Below are 15,186 nucleotides of genomic sequence, written 5' to 3'. Positions count from 1 at the left end.
AGTTATGGAAGCTTTCATTACGCATTTCATGTCCATGTAACCTCTGAGCATCCTTACAATATCTAAATGTTAGAAAGGTCACTCATAAAACTTTAAAAAAAACTTTACTGTGAGTGCAAAACACATAAAATAAATGCAGACATGTCAATGTTTTTATAAGACTATATTAGTAACAATCTTTCACTCAAAATAATTTAAAAAATGAGCACAATGAAGCTTTTTTTTTCATTACTGTGCAGAGGCATATTAAAGAAATTGTGCTGATTGTACGTGTATCACATGACCTGTCACTGGGAGGTGCTGTGCTTCTAAGTTCTGTTTTCTGGGAAATGAAATTGAAAACAACAAGCACGGAGCAGAAAGAATGGCGACTGCAAAAATGACTGAGGATCATTTTTTGTGTCCTGTTTGTTTGGACTTCTTTAAAGAACCTGTAATGCTGGAATGTGGACATAACTTCTGCAAATCCTGTATAGATAAAACCTGGGACTCTCAGGAAATTATCTTGTGTCCCGAGTGCAGAGAGGAATTCCCTACCAAGAAGTACACCATTAACAGGCTGTTGAGAAATCTTGTTGAAACACCTGAAAGGGCCCAGCAATGTGAGAAAGCAGGAAAACCACACCAAGAGCAGAAAACAGGATGTGTACTTCAATCACACGAATGCTTGGAGCATAAAGAGCTACTGAAAGTGTTTTGTCAAGAAGATGGGCGCCCCATATGTGTAGTTTGTACTATGTCATCTAAGCATGCAGGGCACAAATTCCAACCCCTGCAGGAAGCAGTCAGCATGTTTCAGGTGAGTTAGAGTACAGGTAAGTCCAGTCAGCAGTTTCATATGCATATTAGCTGAATCAGGCAATTTTTAATATGCCCACAATCTGTTCCTCAACTAGTATGTAATATTATGCATAGAGGTATCAGATATTGATGTTGGGAGGGTGGCCTAATGGTTAAGGTGTTTGCCTTACAAACCCAAGGTGGGGGGTTTGAGTCTCACAAGGGATAATTGGCTAGGCTTAAAATGGCTCGCAAGGGTAGTTAGCTTAGTACTAACCTATTTGTGGAAAGAGTTATCTGTGAAAGACAAAAACATCTCAAACCATTGTCACTTAATGTATTATGCCATATTTTATGATATATTACCATCAAAATTTGTCAGAAATCAGAGATGATTTAGTTAATGTGACAGAAACTCCCATTTCAGTGAAATCACCACCCCCAGTAACACTGTTAGAAACTAAATGTTTACAGTTACATTAGCTTTTGCTTCACATTACTTCTTCCTACAAAGTAACTATTAAAACTTTGGAAATTATGAAAGTGTACAGATATATTTTAGACTTGACAGGGTGGAGTGCTAACTGTAAATACTCCTCCTTCAGGTGAGGTCAGGGTTAACTTTATACAGCTATGAGACCTCATGCACAGACGTTACCATGAACCAAATATTTTTGCCCCCAAAGCCATATATGCAAACATTCACCTCTGTACTGAATGAGAATAGCCTCTGACATCCATCTACTGATTATGGTTTTGGTAGCAGTTAAGAGAATACCACCATGCTGCAAGAGGAAGACATTGTACTTTGACATTTCAGCCATCATCAGATGCAGTATGTTGGCTGCCCAGAACCAGAGGGCTTGTGTGCACTCTTATTTTTGTAAAATCAGTTGCAGATATCAGCCATCATTAACTACATTAGAATCCCCCAAGAAGCACAGGATCCAAGCACTCTGATTTTGTTGTAAACACAGATGTGGATAACAGCAGGCATATTAGGACCCCCAGAACCACAGGGCCAGAGCACACCCATTTTGTTTTAAACACAACTGCAAATGAGAGTGCTGTGCAGCTGTCATCCTCAAGGCTGAATGATATGTTAGCCCTGAGGTGGCAGAGAGGTTGGGATGCTGGACTCAGCAAAAAGGCAGGTGGAAGGCAGCAGAGTTTATAAGGAACATATATATGGCTGATGTAGGCTGCACTCAGTGGTTACAAGGAACATTAATATGTCTGATGTAGGCTGCATGTAGTGGTTATAAGGAACATTAATATAGCTGATGCAGGCTGCATGTAGTGGTTATTTGTTTGTGTCTTTCGGCTTTTCCCGGTTAAGGGTCGCCACAGCGGAACTCCGGTCTGCTAATGATTGGTAGTGGATTTTTACATACTGGGTTTCCAGCCCTGATGCACAACCTTCAACGAAGGCATGCCTCATTCACGTATGCCTCCACACAGAAGACGCACTAGCTGAGAATCGAATGGGACAACATCTTGTTATGAGGTGACAACGCTACCACAGCACCACCACCGCAGCTGCATGTAGTGGTTATAAGAACATTAATATGGCTGATGCAGGCTGCTTGTAGTGGTTATAAGGACATTAATATGGCTGATGCTGGCTGCACGTAGTGCTTATAAGGACATTAATATGTCTGATGTAGGCTGCACGTAGTGCTTATAAGGACATTAATATGGCTGATGCAGACTGCATGTAGTGGTTATAAGGACATTAATATGGCTGATGTAGGCTGCATGTAATGGTTATAAGGAACATTAATATGGCTGATGTAGGCTGCACATAGTGGTTATAAGGAACATTAATATGGCTGATGTAGGCTGCATGTAGTGGTTATAAGGAACATTAATATGGCTGATGCAGGCTGCACATAGTGGTTATAAAGACATTAATATGGCTGATGTAGGCTGCATGTAGTGGTTATAAGGATATTAATATGGCTGATGTAGGCTGCATGTAGTGGTTAGAACAACATTATTATGGCTGATGTAGGCTGCCCTCAGTGGTTATAAGGAACATTAATATGGCTAATGTCAGCTGCATGTAGTGGTTATATGGAACATTAATATGGCTGATGCAGGCTGCACGTAGTGGTTATAAGGAACATTAATATGGCTGATGTAGGCTGCATGTAGTGGTTATAAGGACATTAATATGGCTGATGTAGGCTGCACGTAGTGGTTATATGGAACATTAATATGTCTGATGTAGGCTGCATAGTGGTTATAAGGACATTAATATGGCTGATGTAGGCTACACGTAGTGGTTATAAGAACATTAATATGGCTGATGCAGGCTGCATGTAGTGGTTATAAGGACATTAATATGGCTGATGTAGGCTGCATGTAGTGGTTATAAGGAACATTAATATGTCTGATGTAGGCTGCATGTAGTGGTTGTAAGGACATAAATATGGCTGATGTAGGATGCCCTCAGTGGTTATAAGTACATTAAAATGGCTGATGCAGGCTTCCCTCAGTGGTTATAAGGACATTAATATGGCTGATGTAGGCTGCATGTAGTGGTTATAAGGACATTAATATGGCTGATGTAGGCTGCACTCAGTGGTTATAAGGACATTAATATGGCTGATGCAGGCTGCATGTAATGGTTATAAGGACATTAATATATCTGATGCAGGCTGCATGTAGTGGTTATAAGGACATTAATATGACATATGTAGGCTGCATGTAGTGGTTATAAGGACATTAATATGGCTGATGCAGGCTGCATGTAGTGGTTATAAGGACATTAATATGGCTGATGTAGGATGCCCTCAGTGGTTATAAGGAACATTAATATGGCTGATGTAGGCTACACGTAGTGGTTATAAGAACATTAATATGTCTGATGCAGGCTGCATGTAGTGGTTATAAGGAACATTAATATGGCTGATGTAGGCTGCCCTCAGTGGTTATAAGGACATTAATATGGCTGATGTAGGCTGCATGTAGTGGTTATAAGGAACATTAATATGGCTGATGTAGGCTCCACTCAGTGGTTATAAAGACATTAATATGGCTGATGTAGGCTGCATGTAGTGGTTATAAGGACATTAATATGGCTGATGATTGCTGCACTCAGTGGTTATAAGGACATTAATATGGCTGATGCAGGCTGCATGTAGTGGTTATAAGGACATTAATATGTCTGATGCAGGCTGCATGTAGTGGTTATAAGGACATTAATATGGCTGATGTAGGCTGCATGTAGTGGTTATAAGGACATTAATATGGCTGATGTAGGCTGCATGTAGTGGTTATAAGGAACATTAATATGGCTGATGCAGGCTGCATGTAGTGGTTATAAGGACATTAATATGGCTGATGCAGGCTGCATGTAGTGGTTATAAGGACATTAATATGGCTGATGTAGGATGCCCTCAGTGGTTATAAGGAACATTAATATGGCTGATGTAGGCTGCATGTAGTGGTTATAAGAACATTAATATGTCTGATGCAGGCTGCATGTAGTGGTTATAAGGAACATTAATATGGCTGATGTAGGCTGCACTCAGTGGTTATAAGGAAATTAATATGGCTGATGCAGGCTGCATGTAGTGGTTATAAGGAACATTAATATGGCTGATGTAGGCTGCACTCAGTGGTTATAAGGACATTAATATGGCTGATGCAGGCTGCATGTAGTGGTTATAAGGACATTAATATGGCTGATGATTGCTGCACTTGGTGGTTATAAGGACATTAATATGGCTGATGCAGGCTGCATGTAGTGGTTATAAGGACATTAATATGGCTGATGCAGGCTGCATGTAGTGGTTATAAGGAACATTAATATGGCTGATGTAGGCTGCATGTAGTGGTTATAAGGAACATTAATATGTCTGATGTAGGCTGCATGTAGTGGTTATAAGGAACATTAATATGGCTGATGTAGGATGCCCTCAGTGGTTATATGGAACATTAATATGTCTGATGTAGGCTGCACGTAGTGGTTATAAGGACATTAATATGGCTGATGTAGGCTGCATGTAATGGTTATAAGGAACATTAATATGGCTGATGCAGGCTGCACATAGTGGTTATAAGGACATTAATATGGCTGATGCAGGTTATATGTAGTGGTTATAGGGACATTAATATGGCTGATGTAGGCTGCATGTAGTGGTTATAAGGAAATTAATATGTCTGATGCAGGCTGCATGTAGTGGTTATAAGGACATTAATATGGCTGATGCAGTCTGTGTGTAGTGGTTATAAGGACATTAATATGGCTGATGCAGGCTGCATGTAGTGGTTATAAGGACATTAATATGGCTGATGCTTGCTGCACTCAGTGGTTATAAGGACATTAATATGGCTGATGCAGGCTGCACGTAATGGTTATAAGGACATTAATATGGCTGATGCTTGCTGCACTCTGTGGTTATAAGGACATTAATATGGCTGATGCAGGCTGCATGTAGTGGTTATAAGGACATTAATATGGCTGATGTAGGCTGCATGTAGTGGTTATAAGGACATTAATATGTCTGATGCAGGCTGCATGTAGTGGTTATAAGGACATTAATATGGCTGATGCAGGCTGCACTTAGTGGTTATACAGAACATTAATATGTCTGATGTAGGCTGCACGTAGTGGTTATAAGGACATTAATATGGCTGATGTAGGCTGCATGTAATGGTTATAAGGAACATTAATATGGCTGATGCAGGCTGCACGTAGTGGTTATAAGGAACATTAATATGGCTGATGCTTGCTGCACTCTGTGGTTATAAGGACATTAATATGGCTGATATAGTCTGCTAGCAGTGGTTATAAGGAACATTAATATGACTGATGCAGACTGCATGTAGTGGTTATAAGGAACATTAATATGGCTGATGCAGGCTGCATGTAGTGGTTATAAGGACATTAATATGGCTGATGCAGGCTGCATGTAGTGGTTATAAGGAACATTAATATGGCTGATGCTTGCTGCACTCTGTGGTTATAAGGACATTAATATGGCTGATGCAGGCTGCATGTAGTGGTTATAAGGACATTAATATGGCTGATATAGTCTGCTAGCAGTGGTTATAAGGAACATTAATATGGCTGATGCAGGCTGCATGTAGTGGTTATAAGGAACATTAATATGGCTGATGCAGGCTGCATGTAGTGGTTATAAGAACATTAATATGGCTGATGCAGGCTGCATGTAGTGGTTATAAGGACATTAATATGGCTGATGCAGGCTGCACATAGTGGTTATACGGAACATTATTATGGCTGATGTAGGCTGCCCTCAGTGGTTATAAGGAACATTAATATGGCTAATGTCAGCTGCATGTAGTGGTTATACGGAACATTAATATGGCTGATGTAGGCTGCATGTAGTGGTTATAAGGACATTAATATGGCTGATGCAGGCTGCATGTAGTGGTTATAAGGACATTAATATGGCTGATGTAGGCTGCATGTAGTGGTTATAAGGACATTAATATGTCTGATGCAGGCTGCATGTAGTGGTTATAAGGACATTAATATGGCTGATGCTTGCTGCCCTCTGTGGTTATAAGGACATTAATATGGCTGATGCAGGCTGCATGTAGTGGTTATAAGGACATTAATATGGCTGATGCTTGCTGCACTCTGTGGTTATAAGGACATTAATATGGCTGATACAGGCTGCTTTCAGTGGTTATAAGGACATTAATATGGCTGATGTAGGCTGCATGTAGTGGTTATAAGGACATTAATATGTCTGATGCAGGCTGCATGTAGTGGTTATAAGGACATTAATATGGCTGATGTAGGATGCCCTCAGTGGTTATAAGGAACATTAATATGGCTGATGTAGGCTGCACGTAGTGGTTATAAGAACATTAATATGTCTGATGCAGGCTGCATGTAGTGGTTATAAGGACATTAATATGGCTGATGCAGGCTGCATGTAGTGGTTATAAGGAACATTAATATGGCTGATGTAGGCTGCATGTAGTGGTTATAAGGAACATTAATATGGCTGATGTAGGCTGCATGTAGTGGTTATAAGGAACATTAATATGGCTGATGTAGGATGCCCTTAGTGGTTATAAGGAACATTAATATGTCTGATGTAGGCTGCACGTAGTGGTTATAAGGACATTAATATGGCTGATGTAGGCTGCACGTAGTGGTTATAAGGAACATTAATATGGCTGATGTAGGCTGCATGTAATGGTTATAAGGAACATTAATATGGCTGATGTAGGCTGCACTCAGTGGTTATAAGGACATTAATATGGCTGATGCAGGCTGCCATCAGTGGTTATAAGGACATTAATATGACATATGTAGGCTGCATGTAGTGGTTATAAGGACATTAATATGTCTGATGCAGGCTGCATGTAGTGGTTATAAGGACATTAATATGGCTGATGCAGGCTGCATGTAGTGGTTATAAGGACATTAATATGGCTGATGTAGGATGCCCTCAGTGGTTATAAGGAACATTAATATGGCAGATGTAGGTTAGACGTAGTGCTTATAAGAACATTAATATGTCTGATGCAGGCTGCATGTAGTGGTTATAAGGAACATTAATATGGCTGAGGTAGGCTCCACTCATTGGTTATAAGGACATTAATATGTCTGATGCAGGCTGCTTGTAGTGGTTATAATGACATTAATATGGCTAATGTAGGCTGCACGTAGTGGTTATAAGGACATTAATATGTCCGATGTAGGCTGCACGTAGTGGTTATAAGGACATTAATATGGCTGATGTAGGCTGCATGTAATGGTTATAAGGAACATTAATATGGCTGATGTAGGATGGCCTCAGTGGTTATAAGGAACATTAATTTGGCTGATGTAGGCTACACGTAGTAGTTATAAGAACATTAATATGTCTGATGCAGGCTGCTTGTAGTGGTTATAAAGACATTAATATGGCTGATGCAGGCTGCATGTAGTGGTTATAAGGAACCCCTCTAGGTGCTGAACACAATAACCCCCATCAAACTGCCAATGCCTTCAATACCTTCTTTACAGAGACCATACAATCTCTAGCCAGTCAACTAGCCCCTGACAACTCAAGCCTCCCTACCTCTTCATCTGGTACCTTCCCAATATTCCACTTACAACCCATCTCTACCACTCTAATCTATAACATCATCCAAATACTTAAGCCTTGTACTCCCTCTGCTGACCAGTTACCATCTGAATACCTGCAAAAAGCAGCCAAAGCAGTAGCCTATCCTATATCCATCCTTATAAACAGAACCATTAATGAGGGAACCATCCCAGACATTTGGAAAATCTCCCACATTATCCCCCTACACAAAGGCGGTAACTCAAAAGACTACTCTAACTATAGACCAATAGCTCTTTTATCACCCTTAGCAAAAGTTATGGAAAAATGTATTCACCAACAGCTACTATACCATTTAACTCAAAGTAACATACTAGCTAACTGCCAACATGGTTTTAGGCCATTTCACAGTACCACTACTGCTCTCTTATTATTCACTGAGTCCATCAATAAAAACCGTAATAATAACATCCTCTCATCTGAACTCTTTATTGATCTCTCAAAAGCTTTTGATATGGTAAATCACCCCCTTCTTATAAATACTCTAGAATCCCTTTCTCTTGATACTCTGGCAGTTCAGTGGTTCAAGTCCTACCTAAGCAATAGGCAACAGGCAATTCTCTGGGAGAATACTCTATCATCCCACCTGCCAGTCAATCTTGGAGTCTCCCAGGGCTCCATTCTAGGACCTCTTCTCTTCTCACGTTTTATCAATGGCTTTTATTTAGTAATTCCTCAAGCCACCTGCATACAATATGCAGATGATTCTACAATCATATGTTCAAATAACTCCCCATCAGAACTACAATCTCTAACTCAGAAGGTATTCAACACAGTTGAGGCATGGTTCTTGAAACATTGCCTCCTTTTAATGCCAAAAAAACTAAGCTCCTACTCTTTACTCCTACCAGTAAGTCCACCCCTTTAGATTTCTCTGTCAAATCCAATAATGGCACCCTTATATCTCCTGACTCTACTACGAAACTGTTAGGAATCACAATTGATAATAACCTTAATTTTGATAACCATATAAACAACATTATTAAAACAGTAAACAGAAAAATGGGCTCATTATATAAAATTAAACCCTTCTTAACTCCTACTGCTAGAACTACAATTGTCCACTCTCATTTAATCTCAACTCTTCTCTATGCCTTACCCATATACTCTAACCTAAAAAAAATAACCTTCTCAAACTAGCTAACTCCTACAATAGCATCGCCAGATTTGCAACTGGTAATCCCTTTAGAACTCAGCACTGTCACAATATGCAGCATCTAGGCTGGCTGCAACTACAAAACAATCTGATATTTTCTCAACTGATTATTGCTCACAAGATATTTTACCAACCTAACAACACTCCCATACTCACTAATCTCATCACCCCCTACAAAAACCTTAATTCCCTACACTCCTCCAGTAAACTTCTAGCTAACATAAACAAGACCAACAACTTGGCAGGTGATTCCCTATTCTGCAACACTGCTGGAAAAAACTGGAAGTCATTACCCAGTGAACTAACCCTAATTCCATCTCTTACACTATTTAAACAAAAGCTTAAAAGACACCTCAAAACACACTGTTATGGCCCTGTAGAATACCTGACTAACTTCTGATGCCACATCTTCTTTCTCCACTTTTTTTTCACTATGTTGTTCTAAAACTAAAACTACATTGCTTATCTCCCCAAAGCAGTAACTGTAACTACTAAAATTATATTATCCCTCTGTACAAATAATTTCCTTTCTGTATTATAAACTGCCTCGTGTGATACTGTAAAAAGACTTGTTTTATCCAGTATGTAACTTATTTTTTTTATTCAGTTATTTAGTTTTTTTTTTTATTTAATTCAATCTCTGCTCTTTAATACTATATATTGGTATTTTTTTAAATCTGTCTATTACTTTGTGATAAATACTATTTTGGAGCTTTTCTCCCCGGGCCTCTACTGACAATGGAAATATATCCAGTTAGACTAGCCCGGTAAACAAATGTAAAATAAATAAATATAACATTAATATGGCTGATGTAGGCTGCACGTAGTGGTTATAAGGAACATTAATATGTCTGATGTAGGCTGCATGTAGTGGTTATAAGGAACATTAATATGGCTGATGTAGGATGCCCTCAGTGGTTATAAGGAACATTAATATGGCTGATGCAGGCTGCATGTAATGGTTATAAGGACATTAATATGTGTGTATGTAGGCTGGTACTCCTTTATAAGAACATTAATATGGCTGATGCAGGCTGCATGTAGTGGTTATAAGGACATTAATATGGCTGATGCAGGCTGCACGTAGTGGTTATACAGAACATTATTATGGCTGATGTAGGCTGCCCTCAGTGGTTATAAGGAACATTAATATGGCTGATGCAGGCTGCATGTAATGGTTATAAGGAACATTAATATGGCTGATGTAGGCTGCATGTAATGGTTATAAGGAACATTAATATGGCTGATGTAGGCTGCATGTAGTGGTTATAAGGACATTAATATGGCTGATGTAGGCTGCTAGCAGTGGTTATAAGGAACATTAATATGGCTGATGCAGGCTGCACGTAGTGGTTATACAGAACATTATTATGGCTGATGTAGGCTGCCCTCAGTGGTTATAAGGAACATTAATATGGCTGATGTCAGCTGCACGTAGTGGTTATATGGAACATTAATATGGCTGATGCAGGCTGCATGTAGTGGTTATAAGGAACATTAATATGGCTGATGCAGGCTGCATGTAGTGGTTATAAGGACATTAATATGGCTGATGTCAGCTGCATGTAGTAGTTATAAAGACATTAATATGGCTGATGTAGGCTGCATATAATGGTTATGAGGAATATTACTATGGCTAATGCAGGCTGCACATAGTGGTTATAAGGAACATTAATATGGCTGATGTAGGCTGCCCTCAGTGGTTATAAGGACATTAATATGGCTGATGTAGGCTGCATGTAGTGGTTATAAGGACATTAATATGGCTGATGCAGGCTGCACTCAGTGGTTATAAGGACATTAATATGGATGATTTAGGCTGCATGTAGTGGTTATAAGGACATTAGTATGGCTGATGCAGGCTGCATGTAGTGGTTATAAGGACATTAATATGGCTGATGTAGGCTGCATTTAGTGGTTATATGGACATTAGTATGGCTGATATAGTCTGCAGTGTACTAGTATCTATATGTACAAAGTGACAGTGGTGGAGACAATGTCAGAAGGAACCACAGACCAGTATGGTCAGAACTTAGCTGAAGAATGGTGTAATAGGCTAGGCCCTATCAAGTTATAGAAAGTGTGAGAAGTCAGGGTGAACGAAACCTTGAGAAATAAAGATCCAATTATTGTTGCTTTCAGACTGGAGTGGAGGAAGGGAAATTAAAATTAGAATAAGGAACTTTTTGAAATAGATTATATACAAAAAGCAAACTATTACCAGGTTAACTGGGAGACTGGAAGGTAAAGAGATTGCTGGATAGGCAGGAAGCAGCTACAGTAAGAATACAGAGAGACTATGAGTGTCAGATAAATAAAGACAAAGCTCTCACAGCTTTTCAGACTCATAAGAAATGGCAGTTTGAGACATGATGTGTGCTTTCAACTGGGATAAAACGGATAAGAATGAATAAGCATAACATTGCCAAAAAAGGAGTCTTGACAAGTATGTCAGGAAGAGATGGAAATAATGCAAGCGAGATTTACGTACGCAGCCAGGTGAGGAGGTAGAAGAAACTGACAGATTATAGGTTCATTGGTGTATACTAGGCTAATGACCAGTGGGGCCTTTATAAGCCTGGCCAAGAATCCCAATTGCATTCTGCAAGGTTATGTGCCTTACAGGCTATTTTAAGGGCTATATGCAAGCTAGCACAAGATTTACAGGCTACCTCTGTCCATTACAGACATAGGTGCTAGACCTGGGTTTATTTCTGATTTCCCATCCACTGGTCCAAGTTTCTCTTGAATATGGTTAGAGCTGAGATCTGTTTCACATAGATGAGAAGTGTGATCCAGAGAAGGTGGATTCCTGTCCCTCCAACATGTCCTATTTATGTCACAAGTAAAGTTTAAATCCCTAGATTGAGTAATTCTGGATGCTATTCAAAAATCAAAAATAAAACACCTGAACTCCAGGCCACAATAGCACACTGCTCCCCAGACATAGTTGCTTTTACAGAAACATGGCTAAATAAAAACATAGCTAACTCAGAATTCTCCCTACCTGCTACAATATTGTTAGACAAGACAGTCCACTTCATAAAGGGGGTAGAACTGCCTTACTGTACAAGTCCAACTTAACTTTACGTCAAATACCAAACTCCTACCCCTCCCCCAATAATTGGGATATACTTATCTCACAACTTCAGCTTCACCCTAAAAAGGTTATCACCACAATTGTGAACTATATTCCACCTGGTAATACACCTGCTAGCCTTGAAGACTTCTTATCCTGGTGTTCTTTCACATACTCACAAGAAACCCTTATTCTGTGGGATTTCAACCTAGATTGGATCACCTGTATATCAGAACCACCAAGTAATCTAATAAATCTCAATGGCTACCAGCAGCTAGTCCAAATTCCAACTAGATGTGATAAAAAATCTAAAAGGGAATCCATCCTTAACTGGGTCCTAACTAACAACCCCACATTGTACCAGACACCTTAAGTGACCACAACATAATATACCTTATATGTAGTACAAGTATATGCAAAACCACTAACTACAAATCCACTAGAAACACAAAACATTTCTCTCCTGAGGTCCTCATTACTTTACTCTGTAACTGTGACTGAACTCCCCCCCCCCCTTAAAACCCTCCCACTTGACCAGCCTGTAGCATATTTCACCAAAACATTTCTACAACACCTAGACACTGTCACTCCATTGCGCAAAATCAAGATTAGAACCTCTACAAACCCCTGGTTCAGTAAAGAAACCAAACAAATCTTCAAGTCCAGAGACAGTCCGGAAACACTGACTGGCTTTACTATCAAAAAAGCCAAGAAACACATAACCTAAGTATGAAGAACTGCGTAACTGTGCAAAAAATGCATTAGGCTGGACACACAAATCCTACTACACAACATTACAAAGTAAATACCAACACAACCCGCAAAAATTTTAGAAAAATGTAAACCAGCTACTAAAACTCACCCAAAAGACTACCCCCAAACCAAGCACCCCTGACACTAAAGTTCCCATCAAAACACAATTCAACTCCCACTTTGTGAACTCAATTCTATCCTTAATATCACAGGACAGTTTCAACCTCACTATCCCCCCAACACAAATAACACTAATACAAGTTTATCCTCAAAACAGTTTCCACCACTTCAATCAAAAGCATGCTCCCCAAACTAAAAACCTCATCAACAGCAGCTGACTTACTCCCCAGCTATTTCTTGGAACTCACAGCAGATGCAATTGCTATCCCAATCTACACTCCCATAAACAGATCAATTGTTGAAAACTATGTGCCTAAACACTGGAAAATATCCTATGTTACACCCATACATAAAGGTGGGACCTCCACTGAACTTAATAACTGCAGACCCATTGCTATACTCTCCCCCCTGGCCAAAATCCTAGAAAAATTCATCCATACCCAGGTGTTAAAATATCTCCTAGACAGCAGCATCCTGTCACCTACTCAACATGGTTTCAGACCTGCCCATAGTACCACTACAGCCCTCCTCTGCTTCACAGGCACAGTAAACCGTCTCAAAAATGAAGGCCTGCAGGTGTCAACTCTTTTTTTTTGGAAATGTCCAAAGCATTTGACACATTCTTGCACCAAATCCTGCTAAACAAACAAAACCAATACCACCTATCAAATTCCACACTTACTGGTTCCAAAGCTACTTAACTCACAGGTATGGCTATGAAATGGGAAAATTCTCTCTCTTCTCAGCAGCCCATAACTACAGCAGTTCCACAGGGTTCTATCTTAGGACCACTACTATTCACAATCTTCACAAATGACCTCCATACCTCCACACAGCATGCATCTATAATTCAGTATGCAGATGATACTACCTTAATCTCTGCTGCACAAAACATTCCCACCCTCCTGCAAACAACTCAACTAGCATTCTCTGACATTGAAAACCAATGCCCAACCTATCCTCAATCAAAAGAAAACTCAGCTTATGATTATAACCAGTTCTAACAAAAACACTGATAACAGTCAATTCACTATCTACTCCACAAATGCTACTCCAATCACACCAGTGGCACAGGCTAAGCTATTGGGAATAACCATAGACTCTCACCTAAAATTTGATAGTCATCTCAACTTAACTATTAAAAACGTGCATGCCAAACTGGGATCACTCTACCATATGAAAGCATTTCTTACCAACAGCACAAGATCAGCCATTGCTCACTCCCAACTTCTATCCACCCTACTCTATGCATCTCCCATTCTGACTAACCTCAACAAAACTGAATTAAACAAAATGGAAGCCTGCTATAACAGAATTGCCCACTTTGCTGCAAATTGCTCATATAGAACTCATCACTGTAATGCTTTGAGACAGCTCCACTGGGTTGAAGTGCCCACCCTCCTAACCTACAATCAGCTCTGCCTCTGTCATTCAATCTATTACCTCCCCAATAAGTTTTCTGCCCTCAAAAAACTAGTACATCACTCAGCCAAAAGGCCTCTTAGATCATCAAGCAAACTATTACTAGAAGTCACCAACGGCCACAATAGCTTTGGAGACACACTATATAGTAGTTCAGTGGCTAAAAAATGAAACTCTGTCCTCACTAGCATACAAAACACATTGTCCAAAGCCTCCTTTAAAGACCTCATCAGGCAACATCTCAAGCAAAGTTGGCAGTGCCATGACTGCTCCCCAGGATAGTGAAAGTGGATAAGGTATACATACTAAATCTAGAGCACTTGATAATAGTTTTCACTCTTACTAACAAACACTGGCTAATCTACAATGTATGTACTGTACTTGTGTACTATGTATGTATTCTACCTATGTTCCAAATTTCAGCTGTACACTACAAATCTATTAATTACCTTTATTTTTAAATTAGTATTTCTTGTTTGTTCTCTCCACTGTAACTGCTGATGTGCTGCATACCACTGTAAAAACATTTTTATTGTAATTTGTATACTGATCATGTCTAAATATCTAAATGTATTTGTAATTTTTCTGTGTGGAGCTTTTCTCCCCGGGCCTCTGCTGAAAAAGGACCTTTTTGGCTCAGTCAGACACCTCGGGTTAACAAATGTAAAATATAAATAAATAAATAAATATTCATTTTGTGGATATGTAGAAAGTCCATCAGAGTGGGATTAAATAATGCTTTCTAAGCCAGGCATAGATCTCCTCTTAACAGCCTG

The 15,186-nt window shown here is 39.5% G+C and overlaps 1 protein-coding gene across 1 annotated transcript in view; it reads left to right on the top strand.

Annotated features, from left to right (window-relative positions):
• The first annotated feature begins 321 nt into the window (after positions 1-321).
• The window catches only part of LOC122798804 (zinc-binding protein A33-like), a 55,499-nt gene continuing 40,634 nt past the window's right edge, over positions 322-15,186 (top strand). The window contains exon 1 of the mRNA XM_044067927.1: positions 322-799. Within this exon, the coding sequence (XP_043923862.1) occupies positions 365-799 (435 nt within the window). The 5' untranslated portion in view covers positions 322-364. The remainder of the gene's footprint in view (positions 800-15,186) is intronic.

This window comes from Protopterus annectens, chromosome 3.part1 (genome assembly GCF_019279795.1).
Source record: "Protopterus annectens isolate FY-2018-M chromosome 3.part1, PAN1.0, whole genome shotgun sequence".
NCBI lineage: Eukaryota > Metazoa > Chordata > Ceratodontiformes > Protopteridae > Protopterus > Protopterus annectens.
Note: the sequence above shows the minus strand (reverse complement) of the source record. Positions and strands in the feature narration are given on the sequence as shown.